At 49.0% G+C, this 15069-nt stretch overlaps 1 protein-coding gene across 50 annotated transcripts in view; it reads left to right on the top strand.

The window, feature by feature from the left end:
- PTK2 (protein tyrosine kinase 2) overlaps window positions 1-15069 on the top strand; it is a 247644-nt gene that overhangs the window by 121933 nt on the left and 110642 nt on the right. For all 50 annotated transcript variants that reach the window (XM_067017362.1, XM_067017365.1, XM_059043007.2 and 47 more), the window contains one exon: window positions 7252-7306. In XM_067017362.1, the coding sequence (XP_066873463.1) occupies window positions 7252-7306 (55 nt within the window). The remainder of the gene's footprint in view (window positions 1-7251; window positions 7307-15069) is intronic.

Genomic DNA, 15069 nt, shown 5'->3' with positions numbered 1-15069 from the left:
GCTGTTTTGTGCTCTGTTCTGACAGCGACTCTAGGGTTGCTGGGCTGTCTCTGACTTCCTGAAGCTCCCAAGTGGCTTGAATCAGAGCCTGGTGGCCCAAGACTGCTGAGTGGGCCTCCGGCGTGGCCATCTGACAAGAGCGGGGGAGTGAATGGCACAGCTCACCCCCCCCCCCCCCCCCCCCCCGCCTCAGGTCCCAGCACAGTCCAGGTCCAGCATCCCCACCCGCGGGCAGGCGCGGGCGGCACGGGGTCAGCCCTCTTCGCCTCCAGCACTTCGGGTGTATAGGGTGGGGTCCTGCAGACCTACTTGTTCCTTACTGTGTTGGTTAAACATTCATTGTTGTAGCTCAGCCTGTCTTCTGATAGCAGTTCCCTTTTTCTTAAAGTATATTGTTTAGAAATTCTTTTATATGTTTCTTTGGTGGTAAAATCCTGCTCTTGTCGTCTTGTAGTTTTCTTTATTTCACCTTGTTCTTGGAAGGTGAAAATTCTTCACTCCTTAGCAGTTCGAGTTTAATCGTGATATTTTCTCAGTACTGTTCCCTGGGTTCTGTCTTCCACCGCAGCTGTTGAAGAGGTCCACCCAGGGCTGTGGACGAGGTGTGACTGGGAAGTGGTTCTCCAAGCACACTGAGGCTGTCCTGCCTGGGCACCGGCGGCCAGGGCCTGGGGGGTGGGGGGGGTCAGCATTGCCCTTTCCTACTGGTTTTTGCTAGTAGCCTAGAGCCACTTAGAAGTGTAAATATTTTCTCAGTATGGAAAATAATTATACATGAATGCAGGATGTTTCTTGTTAGTTTATTTTAGGGTTCTGGTTTTTCTTGCCAGTAAGGAGAAAAACTGTGAAATAGTCCATATAGTTGCTTAGTTTTGCCAGAAAATGTATGGACAGTCTCTGTAATTTATAATGTACTGAAGAAAACTCCTTCAGCTTTACCACATTTCAAAAGAACTATTTTCAATTATGCAATAAATAATCCGGCCCAACTTCGGAGAGTGGGAGAAGCACTATCTAAAAACGTTTGCATTTTTTCTTTAAACCAACTAAAGAGTTAATTAGTCTCTTTTTTCTACGTCTTTCCAACCCTGGTAGGACCAAGGTGCCTTTTCTGTAGGCAGAGGGGAAGTACTGACTCTCCAGCCCCAGGCCCAGAATGTGGCCTCCCGGGGTCTTACCCTGCAGGGCGCACTCTGGAGTGGACTCGGGTGGCTTTTTTATTTTCGCCTCTTGTAAATCAGAGACGGGAGTCAGATTAGATGTGTTAAGAAAAATGTTCTGTTATCAAGCTTAAAACCTACATTGCTGACAGTGACAGATGAAACCAAAATAAGCTAATAATACAGTGTTAAAATTATGGTTCCTAATGTGATATTGTAGAAGGAAGAATCTTATATACCAGTGATTCTTCTTCAACGTACAGAATTATACTGTGAAATTACTTTAAATGAATCACGTAACTTTTCAGTTCTGCTCATTTCCTTATTAAGTGGTTTGCTTTTTTTAGAAATTCTTTTTTTTTTTTTTTTTTCTGTTTTTTTTTTTTTTGGCGGTACGCAGGCCCCTCACTGTTGTGGCCTCTCCCGTTGCGGAGCACAGGCTCAGCGGCCATGACTCACGGGACCCACCGCTCTGCGGCACGTGGGATCCTCCCGGACCGGGGCAGGAACCCGTGTCCCCTGCATCGGCAGGTGGACTCTCAACCACTGCGCCACCGGGAAGCCCTAGAAATTCATTTTTAATCATCTTTGCATTTAATGTAGTTTACTGTAGTTGTTGGTGTAACTGTGTCTCTTCTCTACTAGAGTAAGCTGTATTGATGTCGGGACCTCCTGGTATTTCTAGCACTTAGCAAAGTGTCTGATGTTTGTTAGGTATTCTGTCAGTACTTCCTCAGTGAATAAATTTGTGATATAAAATTAGCTGAGGTTAATTCTAATTGTGCATTGTTTTCATTCATTTAAAAAAATTGTCTTTCTTGTCAATAATAATCTAGTGCTTTTTTTAGCCACCTGTAATAGTTTATCAGTGAAGGGGATGCTCACAGATTTGGCCTGAATTGATTGACAGTGGCTTAACCAAGATAGAAGGTACTTTCTCTTTCACATAAAACAAGTGCTGGGCAGTCAGTGCCCCTCATCACCAGGGCACTAGGCCCCTTGAATCTTGCCACCATCATCCATAGCTGCCACTTGGTAGCCTAAGATGGCTGGTTGACCTTACCTGTCACAAGGAGGAAGAGATGGACCTTTTCTCTCTCTCCCAGCCCCCTTTAAGGACACATATGTGCAGGTAGTGCTTTCCCTGAGAGGGACATTGGCTGAAACAGTGTCACATGGCCACACCTGGCTCCAGGAGAGGAAGGCAGCATCACCAGATACACCTGGTGTACCTGGCCAAAAGATGACTTCTCATCACTCAGGCTGAAGGAGAGGATCGTTAAGAAGCATACAGCAATTTCCATTGAAGTTAGAGAATTGTAAGTTTTTTCAGTTTTTAAGAGGCTTAAGGTATCATTTTAGAGGTTAAAGGACCTCAGTGATATTCTTAATGATACTCAATTCTTGAGAGTTTTGGGGCGAGGATAAGATAGGGATATTGTATGAAAACGTGCATTGTAGTTTTATTTTAAAGTCGTTTTTGGTTGCCTTTTTTGCTGGGGCTTTAAATTTATGAGAGTTACGTCCACAAAGTATTAATTAGTTAAAGCCAACAGACAAGGTCTGAATCGTCTCAGCAGTAGTGCCGAAGGAGAGATAAGTTTATACTTGACCTGAGAATTAACTTATAAGAAGCTTAATGTATGTAAATTAAGCTGTTCAAGCCTCAGGCCTCCCAAGGCCTGCGGTGTCATGGGTTTTGGGCGTGAACCCCCGTGCGCAGGACAAGGCCCCAGGCTGGAAGTAGCTAGGTGGTACCGAGTGCGCTCTAGAAAGATCATCCGGGAGCCGGTGCCGGGTGCAGACTGCTGGACGGTGCCTCTTCCCCGAGGCGGGGAGCCACGCCTGCTGCCTGGACCATCGATGGCGAGTGTGGTCAGGGGAGCAGGAGATGGCACAGTCGGGGGGGGAAGGCAGAGCTCTGAGGTTTAACAGAAGCGAAAGAGCAAGACGGCCTCATCAGCCAGCAGTGGTCTGGACGTTTCATCAGAAGGACAGAGGTAAATTAAACGTTAACTAAGAAAATTCGGCTTTAAAATTGATCACAGATACAGTTTTAAGCCCCAGACACCCCAGATCTCAACGAGTAACTTTCTGGTCTCTGACAGCTGCCTGATGGTGCCTGTCACGTGCTTGCATAGCTCAGGTGCTCAGGTCAGTGTCTCACCCGAGGCAGAGGCCGCAGGGCAGGGGCCCCACCCCTGCCCCATATCTAAAGTGATGCCCGGTGTGGGGAAGCTGGGGAGTACAGCAGGCTGGCTTGCTTTGAAGCTTCAAATCAGAGGGAGTTGCATCTTAGAGAAAAGTCGGAGGAAGAGTTACTGGGAGATCCTGCTCCCGTGCACAGGCAGCCCCAGCCCAGGCTCCTGTCTGCCCCCCACTCCCTCCCGTCCAGCGCTGTGCGGCTGGACCCACCGCCCTCTCTGAGGAGCCCCGGGGGCCGGGGAGCTGAGGCCGAGATTTCATTAGTGTAATTGCCCTCGGCTGTGAAGTGTCCTGTCCGCCCAGCCAGCGCGGGCGCCCTTAGCCCCCATGGCTCCCGAGCACCTGAAGTGGAGCCGGTGCAGCTGGGAACTAGATTGTTAACTGAATCTTAGCTAATTTAAGTGTGAATCCTTCAAGGGGCTACTCTTGTGGACAGTGCGTTCTCACCTAATATTAGTATCTCGTTAACTGCGCGTGTGGGGTAAGAAGGTTCCTTTGAGCTCATGTGGGAAATCTGACGGCCTGATACTAAGGTTTGCAAATTGGGGGATGGCTGTATCCTCAAAGTTTCATGAAAGCCAGTTTTAGTCAAATGAGTTTACCTGTATTTAGGATCTACCCTTTGATAATTATTTACATAGTAAAGAATTGCCTCATCATAAGGGCTAGTAGTTTTATTTTGTTTGTGCTACATCAGTAGTGTTTACTGTTTTGTTCACCTTACCTCAAGGCTGTGCAGACTTTGGGCTCAAGTGAGTTTTATGTCACATAAAGCTGAGAGCTAGCCTGCTGCCCATCAGAGAGCTCATCCTAAGGCAGTGCTCGACATGGGCTGGAGAGAGGTGGCCATGTGTGAAATGGGACAGCCTGTGTGGCCCTGCCAGGCTTCCTGGAGAGTGCTGAATGCAGATGCCTCGGGAGGCTTGCCCCAAAACCGTGAGCGCAGCGCCTGAGGTGTTTCCCAGTGTCCGCCACCGCCAAGCCTCATAGATGGGCTTCTTGGTAAAGTTAAATCAGAATGTGTGGAGGGGGGTGGTGGTGGTGGTATGGAATTCTCCCAGCGATTCTGTGTACTTTAGCCTCATTTTTTTTTTTTTTTTTTTTTTGCGGTACGCGGGCCTCTCACTGCTGCGGCCTCTCCCGTTGCGGAGCACAGGCTCCGGACGCGCAGGCCCAGCGGCCACGGCTCACGGGCCCAGCCGCTCCGCGGCACGTGGGATCCTCCCGGACCGGGGCACGAACCCGTGTCCCCTGCATCGGCAGGCGGACTCTCAACCACTGTGCCACCAGGGAAGCCCTAGCCTCATTTTTATTTTCTCACTTGCCATGTGTCCCATTTTAAAGGGTTCTAATGTATGGGCAGGTGTTACAGAGTCATTATTACTCAAAAGTAGTTGGAAAAACTAAACCGCATACTTGCTAAACATTAGTTGGTCTTAGCTTTTTTTTTCCTTAAATGGAGTTGTCCTCACCTTGGAAGTAAAAGTAACACCTAGTAATAGGCTTTATTTTCACACAGAAAAATTCAACCCCCTTGGTCCATCTCTGATTTTCCCATTTGTGACCAAAAATGAGTATGATAAATTTTCTACTTTCCATTGGACTCTAAGAAGAATATTGGGTTGGCCAAAAGAGTTCGTTTGGGTTTTCTGTAATATCTTATGGAAAACCCCGAATGAACTTTTTGGCCAACCGATAGCTGCAGAGCGGTGTTGAGTAGTGGCGGCTGATGGTCTCACCGTGGGGAAGAGGCCGTCCCTGGCCCTGGTGTTCCCTGCCCCCCCATCCAAAGACTTCTGTGGCCAGCTGCCTCCTTGAGATCTGCACCAGGAGGTCTCGTGCACCCTGCCCGACCCCTCGCCGGGAGCAGAAGTCCCAGGAGGCACCCCCGGGCCCCCGGCCTTCCTCTTCCTGGTGCCTCGGCCTTCCCTTGTCGCCTTTCTTTCGTTCAGCGCTGCTGGCTCTGCGTCCAGAGCATCGCTGAGTCTCTGCTGCTGCCCACGCACCCTCGCACCGCCCTCCTCGGGGCTCCCGCAGAGCCTCCCTCCCCCCTGCCTTCAGCCGGTGTCCTCCCCCGCGCTCCCGATCTTGGAAACATCAGGTCACGCCTCCCTGTGCTCAAGAGAGGCTAGCAGGCCTGTAGACCAGACTCCCGCCAGACCGGAGGGGCGTCCCGGGTGTTTCCGGGGGAAGGGGAACTGCCCGTGTAGAGTTCTCGGCACTTAACACATTCTCACTGTCTGCTCAGTACCGCTGTTGGCAGCAGGGATTAGCATCCCTGTTTTACACGTGGGTCGCTGAGGTTGACAGGCATGAAGGCATAGCCAAATCCTTCCTACGGCAAAGCCCGGATTCCAGTGCAGAGCTCCCTCTATGAAAATAAGTTCTTTTTATTATGGAATAGCTGCCTGCCAAGGAGGATAGGGGAGAAAATGCTCAGGAATAATGCCTCTAAGATTCTGGGGTGTTGGTTTATCTTTTATGTGCTTATTTTGCTACTTCCCACGGTGATTAGAACCCAAATCCTTAAAATGCAAAGTTCCTGTCTTTTTAGGAGGCAACAAAAAGTGGAAGAACTTGGGTGGACACTTCTCCCTGTTCATGTCTGGAAAGATAAGGAGGGGAAGTTACAGGCCAAAGTGGTCAGGGAAGTAAAGGGAAAGCCAGGAGTTACACGGATTGACGGATAAGTGAAACCAGAGCACAGTGTGGCATAGGGGCTGAGGGAGGGTTCTGTGCGGGTGCGGAGAGCATTGTCACCCTCACCGTAGAGGGTACAGGGAGTGAGAGCCGAGACCAGGGCTTAGCAAGGAGCTTGTCGGTTGAGGTACCAACTAGCAGAGTTTGGAGTAGGGGATTAAAATGTTTGGATCTAGAGCCAACCATATAAACTCTAACATGTTTTCTATGGTTTCATTGGTAATACCTGCTAACTTACAGTTACGTGTGAAGAAGTCATCCCTGCTTTATTTTTTTAATATACTTTATATTCATTTTATTTTTTTATGTAATCCTGAAAAGGTACCTTTATTTCGCTTTTCTCCTTGATCCTTTTATATTTTCCATGTGTCTCCTGATAATCTTTCATGTCTAGAGGCTTTATTTCACCTTAGTAGCGCACGATTGCCCTCTAGCGGCCAAAAGCCTGGCTCACTTAGTACCCAAACTAAGTAGAAAATGAGAGTGAGCCTTTCTGTCCATCGGTTTTCTTGGCCGGAATGCTTTGAGGCTCTTGTTACTAATGATTGATTTTGTAGCATGATCTAAAGAAAATGACTGGGATTTTCAGCATTTCCACACATTCATCTTTTTGACCTTAGGCCACTCACTTAACTTCTCTTTTTTTGTTTTGTTTCCTGTGTGAAACTGAGATTATAAACATTGATTAATGTTAACCAAAAAGTTTATTTTTAAAAACAGTCAACTTTTAGGATTAATCTAAGGTATTTAAACTCTGCTGCTATATCCCAGATCTTTCCCTAATCAGGCCAGTCTACTTTCTATACAAATACAGCATTACCCAGTTGGAATCGAGGTTTTTATAAGGCTAACCTTCAAACAATGTTCAAAGAAGAACAGTTTGTTTACATGTTGTAATTTACAAAGAGGCAATATTTTAGAGGGTTTGCAATAGTACGGCTTAAAAAAAAAGACTTTCTACCTAAACCAACTTGTATTGGTGTTTCCTGCACAGATCTAGAAAATTACTTGTCCCACCTGTTCCATGACTGTGCGGGTACATTGGAGCTTTATTATACTTATTTCCTTCTAGAATAACGTGTGGAAGGGTAAATAACTTAAACTGCTTTTATGTTCTTGCGACAATGTCTTGTTATTCATTGATTTGGTGGTGTTGTTTGTTAATACACTTCTTTTTATATTTCAGAAAAGATGTTGGTTTGAAGCGATTTTTTCCTAGGAGTTTACTGGATTCAGTCAAGGTAATTAGAGTCTGCTTTATCGTACTAGGTGACCGTGTTAGGCAGACACCTCCCCTGTGGTATGTGATTTTGTCCTTTACGTGTAAAAGTCAATAATATAAAAAGCTGACAGTTATGCTAGTCATACTGACGGCAAGTAGACTTTTAAAGGTGTAGCATCTGCCAGAAAACCATGCTTTCTCTTCTTGGTTGCGAGTGCACCGGCTAAGTACAACACCAAGAAAGCTGCATTCACAGCGGTCTGCACCACCTGAGTCTTTACGGTCTCGGGTGTTTTGACGCACGAAAGTAAAGAAGCCGTACATAAGAGAGCCATAGTGGCAGCTGTAACGTGTGTGCACGCGTACAAGTGTGTTCTGAAGGTCTGTCCTCTGTTGTCTCGACCGAGGGCACTCCTCCCCATTAGCAACTCTTGCAGGACACCGGATCCTGTCTCTGCCTGTAGCTCCCACTGCAGGGGAGGGGACACCGGGAACCCGAGGTGTGGTTCCCCAGCCCATCCAGAACATGGTCCAGTGTGGTGTGAGGATGCAGCTTCAGATCAAGATAGAGTCCAGCTCAGAGGAGCTCTGCCATTTCCTAGCCTCATGGTTTTGGACCTGGTTTCTTATTTCCACAACGAAGAAAATAATATTTTGTAGGGTGGTTGTGGCTATTTAGCAGATCAGTGTGTGTATATGTATAAATTACTACCACAAGTACCTGTCACAGTGCAGTTCATAAACTGGGGCTGTTACTGCTCTGACTTTTTATCACATGTTCCACACTAGAGCAGCCACGTGCAAGACCATCCCCCTCATTGAGGCCCAAGAGGGATAAGACAGAACACAGTGGTTCAGAAAACTGGCTCGGAAGCCGGACTGCCTTGGTGACAGTTCTGACCCGATCACCTTGAATCACTTGGGACTCAGTTTGACCTGGAGAGTGAGACCCTGGCGTGGGCGCAGAAGCCCACCCTGTGCATCCGCCTGCCCTGTGCTGGGTGGACCCGGGGGGAGATGCCCACAAGTGTAAGACACCGTTCTTCAGGGCATTTACCCCATCATTGGGCAGAGAAGTGCACCACCCAGTGTAAAAGTAAAAAGCAGGGAAGGCTACGAAAATGGTCATATCACATTAGTAGCACCGTCAGTGCTCAAACGTTAGCCCCGGGGTGGCCTGAGAGTTACTGCGAAGTCTCCTTAGAGCTGTGTGTAGATAAGCAGTTATCACAGGAGGTATGACTGCGGGCATTTGGGAGTCCAAGAAGTTATTCCATATTGAAAAAGGATCCTCGTACTCCAGACAAGCCACCCCAGGTCCAGGTCACAGGTGCCATGGTGTAAGTGTAGCCGAGGTGAGAAGGCCCCAGGGAGGTCCCCCATCGCCAGCTCTTCTAAAGCTCAGCCTCGGTGTCCTCTCCCGTACAGGCTGCTCACCTCCCTAAGCGGGGCTGCAGAAACGTCCTCTACCTTAGGGTCCTGCTCAGCATCTTAATCTTTAATTTTACTTTCTCAGGTCTTAATGACTAGGTATTTACTTGTTTGCGTTTTGTCTGCCTGCTTCCACGATATTTGAAGATCCGTGAGGACAAAGATAACATCTGCTGCGTTCTCTGCTCTAAAGCCTGTGTTTGGCATAATCCCGGGCACACAGTAACATTTGGTAAATCTTATTTAAGTGAAAAGATGAACGAATAAGTTTAAGGGCCGCTGGGAAGATGACTGGACTTAGAGGAGGCACTTTCCAGGTAGAGGGTACCGTGTGGAAGGAGGCATGAGAATGGCGCAGGTGATACCCCTTCACGAGACGGAAGAACCGGAAGGCTGGAGAAGCTCCTTTCCCTGGGCAGCCTGCTCTGCCCCTGCTCTCACTCCAGAAACGTCCCCGTTCCTGCACGGGACTTGTCCCCTCCAGGTGTCTTTCAGGCTGTCCCTCAGGCCCCAGCCTGCCTGGCCTTCCTCATGCTGACCCTGCCGCCGACCCTGACGCGCTTCTGCTGCTGTTGGAGCGCCCCCTGGCAGTCAGGTCAGCCCTGTGGCTAGAGCTCAGACACTGTGGTCACCTGTGTGGACGTCAGTACTCAGAGGAGAGCACGTAGGGGCCCTGGGTGTTCGTGGCAGGTTTCATGGCAGGGGAGGGACATGGTCACCTTTTGGACTTTAGAACATCAACCTGACAGCAGCATGGAGGACAGATCGAAAGCAAAAACGCTCCAGTCAGGAAGGGTTGGAGGTGAGGAAGGTAATCGGGGTGTGCAGCGCCAGCCCCGGGTGCGGTGCTAGCTGAGCCTTGTGTGTGCGCACGGGGAGTGGAGGGGAAGGAATCGACCCTCAGGAGCTTGGGAAAACTTCACGAGCCAAACAGATAGCACTTGTGTTTTCTGGAAGGTTCAGTTGCTGCTGATTTTGGTGCAAGCAGGGAGAACAGAATTGACTTGTAGCTTCTGTTTCTTAGGTACAGATTCATCTAGTGTTTCATTTCTCACGTGCTTTCTAATATAAAGGAAATCAATATACTTCTGTAGAACAAATAATGTATATTTGGCTTCTTAAATAGCTTAACAGCAATTCATATCCTTATGCCAAATTTTTTTCACCTTCTATGTAAATTCTTTCAACTGATTGCCATCAGACTCCTGTGGGTATGACTGACATAAACGTATACCCATTGGTGTGTAACAGCTACAGTGCAAATTAGGTTGTGTTCAGATAGTCTCCTCCTCAAAACTATTGCCAGTGAAACTTCAACTAACAAGAGATTCACATCAGCTTCTTGTTTCTCCCAGACTAGCCCTATAGAGTGGCTAGACCAATTAGTATTTGCTTTTCCAAAGGCCATTTTGTTTTATATGCCTTTTCCCCTTCATATCTAGATTTCTAGAAGATCATTTGTAGTTAATGCTCACATTGAAGTGTTGAAAGGTTACCTTATATTTGATGGAACTTAAACGATGATTGATTGATGGCAAAACAGGATTGGGGTATATGTGCCCGATTACTAAGAATAATTTACAAGATATTTAAATTTTCTGACTCTTTGATCTTAGTAGTGCCAGAGGCACATTTTAAAAAACACTGTACCAGTAAAACTAACAACTCAATCCCAACCTGAGGATAGTCTACAAAATTGACAGCTGGGCTATGGGGAGACATGAGTAAATGCAGTGTGGGGTCCTAGAGCAGTTGAGAGGGCATCAGTGGGCAAACTAGGGGGTCTGAGTAAAGTCTGCAGCTAGCATGTACTCTTGTACCAACGTTGGTTTCTTAATTTTAATGGATGTGCCAGTGTCGTGTGAGATGTTAACTTCCGGGGCGGGGGATGGGGGAAGCTGAGCACTGGGCGAAGGGCAGGAGTTCCATACTGTCTTTGCAGCTCTTCTGTAAATCTCAAATTATGTTGCACATAAAATAGCCAGATTTCAACGTATTGGAGTATAATTCACAGTAGAAGTCTAATTTCAGAACTAGAAATGTTGCAGGATCAATAGTTACCAGTTTTTTGAAGTATCTGTACTTCAAAGTAATAGAATGGTTTCCTAGGGTCCTATCAGGAGCACTGAGTTCAGTCATCGCTCCCATCCCTGTGGTTAGCACGGAGGTGCCTGGCTCAGCAGTCATTCGGCGTCAACTCCTGGCATCTGCTGTGTGCCAGGGAGAGTGAAGCCTGGTGTCAGCACAGACGCGTCTGTCTGGTCTGGGCTCCCGTAAGTAAGGTGGAAAAAAAGCACGCTTCAGACGTGTACACACACACACACACACACACACACACACACACACACACACACACACACACACACACACACAATGGAATGTTACTTAGCCATAAAAAGAAGGCAGTCTTGCCATCGGCAGCAATGTCGATGGGCCTGGAGGACATTGTGCTCAGTGAAATAAGTCAGACAGAGGGAGACCAAGACTGTGTGACCTCACTTACATGAAAAGAAAAAACGCCAGTTCATAGACACAGAGAACAGGTTACGGTTGCTGGAGGTTGGAGTGGGTGAAATGGGTACAGGGCTCAAAAGGCACAGACCCCGGTTATAAGTGAGTCCCGGGGATGTGATGTGCAGCATGGTGACTGTAGGTATGAACACTGCTTTGCACATTTGGAAGTTGCTAAGAGGGTTCGTCTTCAAAGTTCTCATCACAAGAGAAAGAAATGCGTCACTGTGTGAGGTGATGGGTGTTAACTAGGCTTACTGTGGTGATCATCTCACAGTATATACAAATACTGAATCATTATATTGTACACCTGAAACACACAACGTTATACGTCAGTTACAGCTCAGTTAAAAAACACACACTTCGCATGCACTGTTCATGTATCTATGTTTAGCATTTGGTAGGTGGGGAGATCATTCCTCAGTTAATGTTTCTTAGCTTGTTACTCTTTCGTTGCATATTTTCTTTAGCACTACATTATAACTTTTTCATCCAGGAAGCCCTCGGAGTCCATTGTTGCTCGCAGCAGCTGATGGCTATTAGGCTGATTAACATGAAATTATTTTTGTTGTTCAGAAGGCCGCATAGCAGCAGTTTCCGATGACTCATCCTAATAATACTGCCTCATTTTGAGTAGTTTTCTCTCTGTATGTGAAGTGGTTTAAAATTGACTGGCACTCATTGATAGATGCCTTGTTTCCTGAGTCTGGGCAAACACAAAGCAGATGTTGAAACCCTATAAACAGGGAAGTGTATTGATTAACATCAAGAGATTCTAGGAAGTCAGATTTTGTGGAATTTTTTCCTTACTGAGCAAGGAGGAAAGAACTGATGCTTTCTGAGGCATCCTTCTTAGAAACGAATCTGGGGCTCCTTTCAGATAGCGAGGGTTTTCTAGTTCCTGCCCAACACTGGCTGCTGCAGGCCGGAAATCTCAGTCCTCTTGGGTGGCCACATTGAAGTAGAGACCCCGAGAAAGCTCGGGCACTCACTCCCAGCCAGCTGCGCCCGCTCTTGCTTGCCGGGGAGCCAGGCTGTGGCTCTGTGTCCCCAGGAAGCTAGCCCTGAATGGGCGCGCTCCCTCCTTCAGCTCTGCGGCTGCTGCTCGTGAACGTGACTTCCTGTCTTAGCCGGGTGACGTGTCGGGCTCGGGAGGGGCCAGGCGGAGCGGCATGTGGAAAACTGACAGATTCAGCTGGATGACACAGACACGTGAAGCCGTAGCTCAGGCCGTCTGTCTGCTAACACTGCGCGGCTACTGTTTTCAAGCCTGTTTGCCCAGGTACTCAGAAGTTTTCCGGCAGGTTGAGCGGTCAGGTGCACAGTTTAGTTGACCCCATGCGCACCCATCCTACGGGTGCTGGGGGTCAGGGGACAACGGTGAGGGAAGGAGAGGTGGAATGGGGAGCGACGGTGCCGCGGGGTCGGCAGGAGGCTGAGCATCAGCAGGGACCACGAGGTGCCGCATCTCATTTTCACACGTGTGCATAGTTACCCGTTGCGTGTGAGTTATTTGTACACACCTGACTACGTGTAATGCTCACATCACAGATATTTCCATTTCCTTGTTTTTCACAAGTCTCTCTCCTACCAGCGTTCTGTATCCACGTGAGACCATCACAGAAATCAAAGCAAGAGCGGGGCTGCTGCGTGGGAAGCCTAGAGAAAAGAACGTGGCTTTTGGAAAAGCACTTTGAGGACGTGGCAGTGCAGTGGGTTTTGAGAGGTGGGCGAAACAGGTCAAGGTTGCCGCCTAGGTGTCTGTCTCTAAGCAGCTGGGAGATTTGCTGAGATGAGGAGGGCCAGGCCTGGAAGAAAGTCACAAGTTCTCTTGGTGGCACGCCAGGTTTCAGGTGTCTGGGAATTTCAGGTGGAAAGGTCAGGTGGGCACCTGCACATGTGTGGGTCTAATGCTCAAGAGGAGACGCAGAGAGTGTTTGCAAAGCCTGGAGTCAGAACAGCTGTTACATGCCATCTCAGCTGTGGTGAGAGTGGCCTCTTTCAGTCTCTGGGCTTGTGGCCAGAGCTTGGACGGCTCTTCCCCAAACCACGCGTCCCAGACTTTTCTTTTGCAGAGTGTCCAAGGCCAACCGCTCATGTTGTAGGTAACATCTGATACTCAAGCCTTGCTGTCCTTGAAACCATTTTGCTTCTCTTCAGTTTAGTTCCTGTGATCTAAAACCATAACTGATTCTCTTCCAGTCACCTGTAGTTCCACACTTGGCTCACCTGTCAGACGCCCAGCCCTGGTTAAAACCAGTGTTGGCCTACCAGCAGGCTTTGGCCCGCACTTCTTTCCTGCGGCCACTGTGTTTGTGGGAGTCATCAGGCCCCACGCCCGTAACCACGTCGGCTGGAGACTGTCACGTTCTGAGCCGGCCCTGCTGTCTCCTGAGCTCGGGTCTGTAGCCAGCTTTATGCTCAGTGGTTCAGATCGGGAGACTTGCGGATCTCAGGCACGTTCAGAATTAACGTGACTTTATCTTCCCGGAGCCGCCCCTTCTGTCCGCCCGCTTGTTCCACCCAAAACTCAAGTTGCGTCGACTTCCCGCTTTCCCTGCCGTCTCGAGCATCATCCAGGCGGCCATGCGTGCCCGGCGCTGGTCTTTATGCTTCCGTTCTCCGCCACACCTTCTCTGCAGGAGCAGAGCCAGCTTCTGAAATAAAAGTCACCGGCCCTAGGTTATCTAGGGCCTGCTCTCTGCCCCCCGCCGCCTCGCGCCCTGGTCTTCATCTCCAGTGACTGCAGCCCCTCTGGCACTGGATCCCACGCTGACCCCTGCTCCTAGCTGACCAGCTCACTCTGCGGTGTCCCGGACCCAGTCATCCTTTGACCGCTCTGGCACCTTCAGGCCTCTCCAGGCAGGCTGTCACTGCCCTGACCCACCAGAGTTTGCCGCCCCCTCCCGATTCACCTGCCCCCACTTCCCTGACTGCTGAGATTAGCAGGCCGCCATGGGATGAGGTCCTGTCCCTGCCCCTCCAGGTCCCCGCCCTGGTCCTGTCTCCAGTCTCTTGGCTTTGCTTCCTGTCTGTGTGCATCTCACACCGAGGCTCAGGTGGCCCCTGGTATTCTCTAAGACCCTCTTCCACCTTGCTTCTCCCGGTCTTGGCCATTTCAGTTCAGTGGTAACTCTTACCTCTCGGTACATCCTGTTGATTCTGTTTTCAAAACAAATCTGAAATCTGACTACTTCTCACTCTTTTCTGCTTCTACACTTGTGTAGCAGTGCCTGGGTCCCATCACCTCTCACCTGGGTTATTTTGGTGGCATCTCACTGGATCTCTCCTGCTCCCTTCATATTGTTCCCAGCATAGCGGCCAGAGTATTCCTGTCAAAATCTATGTCGGATGACAATATTCCTATTCCAGGCCGCCCCAGGGCTTTGCATCTCACCGGGGTGGACCCAGTTGCTTCCTGTGGCCTGCATCCGCTTGCTGCCTTCCCCAGACCTCATCCATCACACATCCTTCGCCCGCTGGCCCCCTCAGGCCACACTCCTCTCTCTGACATACCATGGGCTGTGGCCTCGCCACCCTCCACCATCCAGATGCTCATGGTTTATAAACACAAAACTCACATAAGTGAAAAGGCACCCAGAGATCACCTGTGACCCCACTACACAAAGAGAGGCACGGCTGGTTTGTCTGCATTGCGCGTTGGTGCGTGTGCCTGCCTGTGTGAGGCCCGTATCCTGTGCTCTCCTTTTAAAGGCATCTACGCTACCACAGATTGCCTTGTCTTAGTTTTTCAGTAGCACCGTGATACGGATTTTCATGTCAGTAACTGGGATGCGCGCAGCAGTCGGAGGGCAGCTGGGTAGCAGACACGCTGCAGAG

The sequence above is a fragment of the Kogia breviceps genome, chromosome 17, assembly GCF_026419965.1.
Source record: "Kogia breviceps isolate mKogBre1 chromosome 17, mKogBre1 haplotype 1, whole genome shotgun sequence".
In the NCBI taxonomy this organism is placed as follows: domain Eukaryota; kingdom Metazoa; phylum Chordata; class Mammalia; order Artiodactyla; family Physeteridae; genus Kogia; species Kogia breviceps.
Note: the sequence above shows the minus strand (reverse complement) of the source record. Positions and strands in the feature narration are given on the sequence as shown.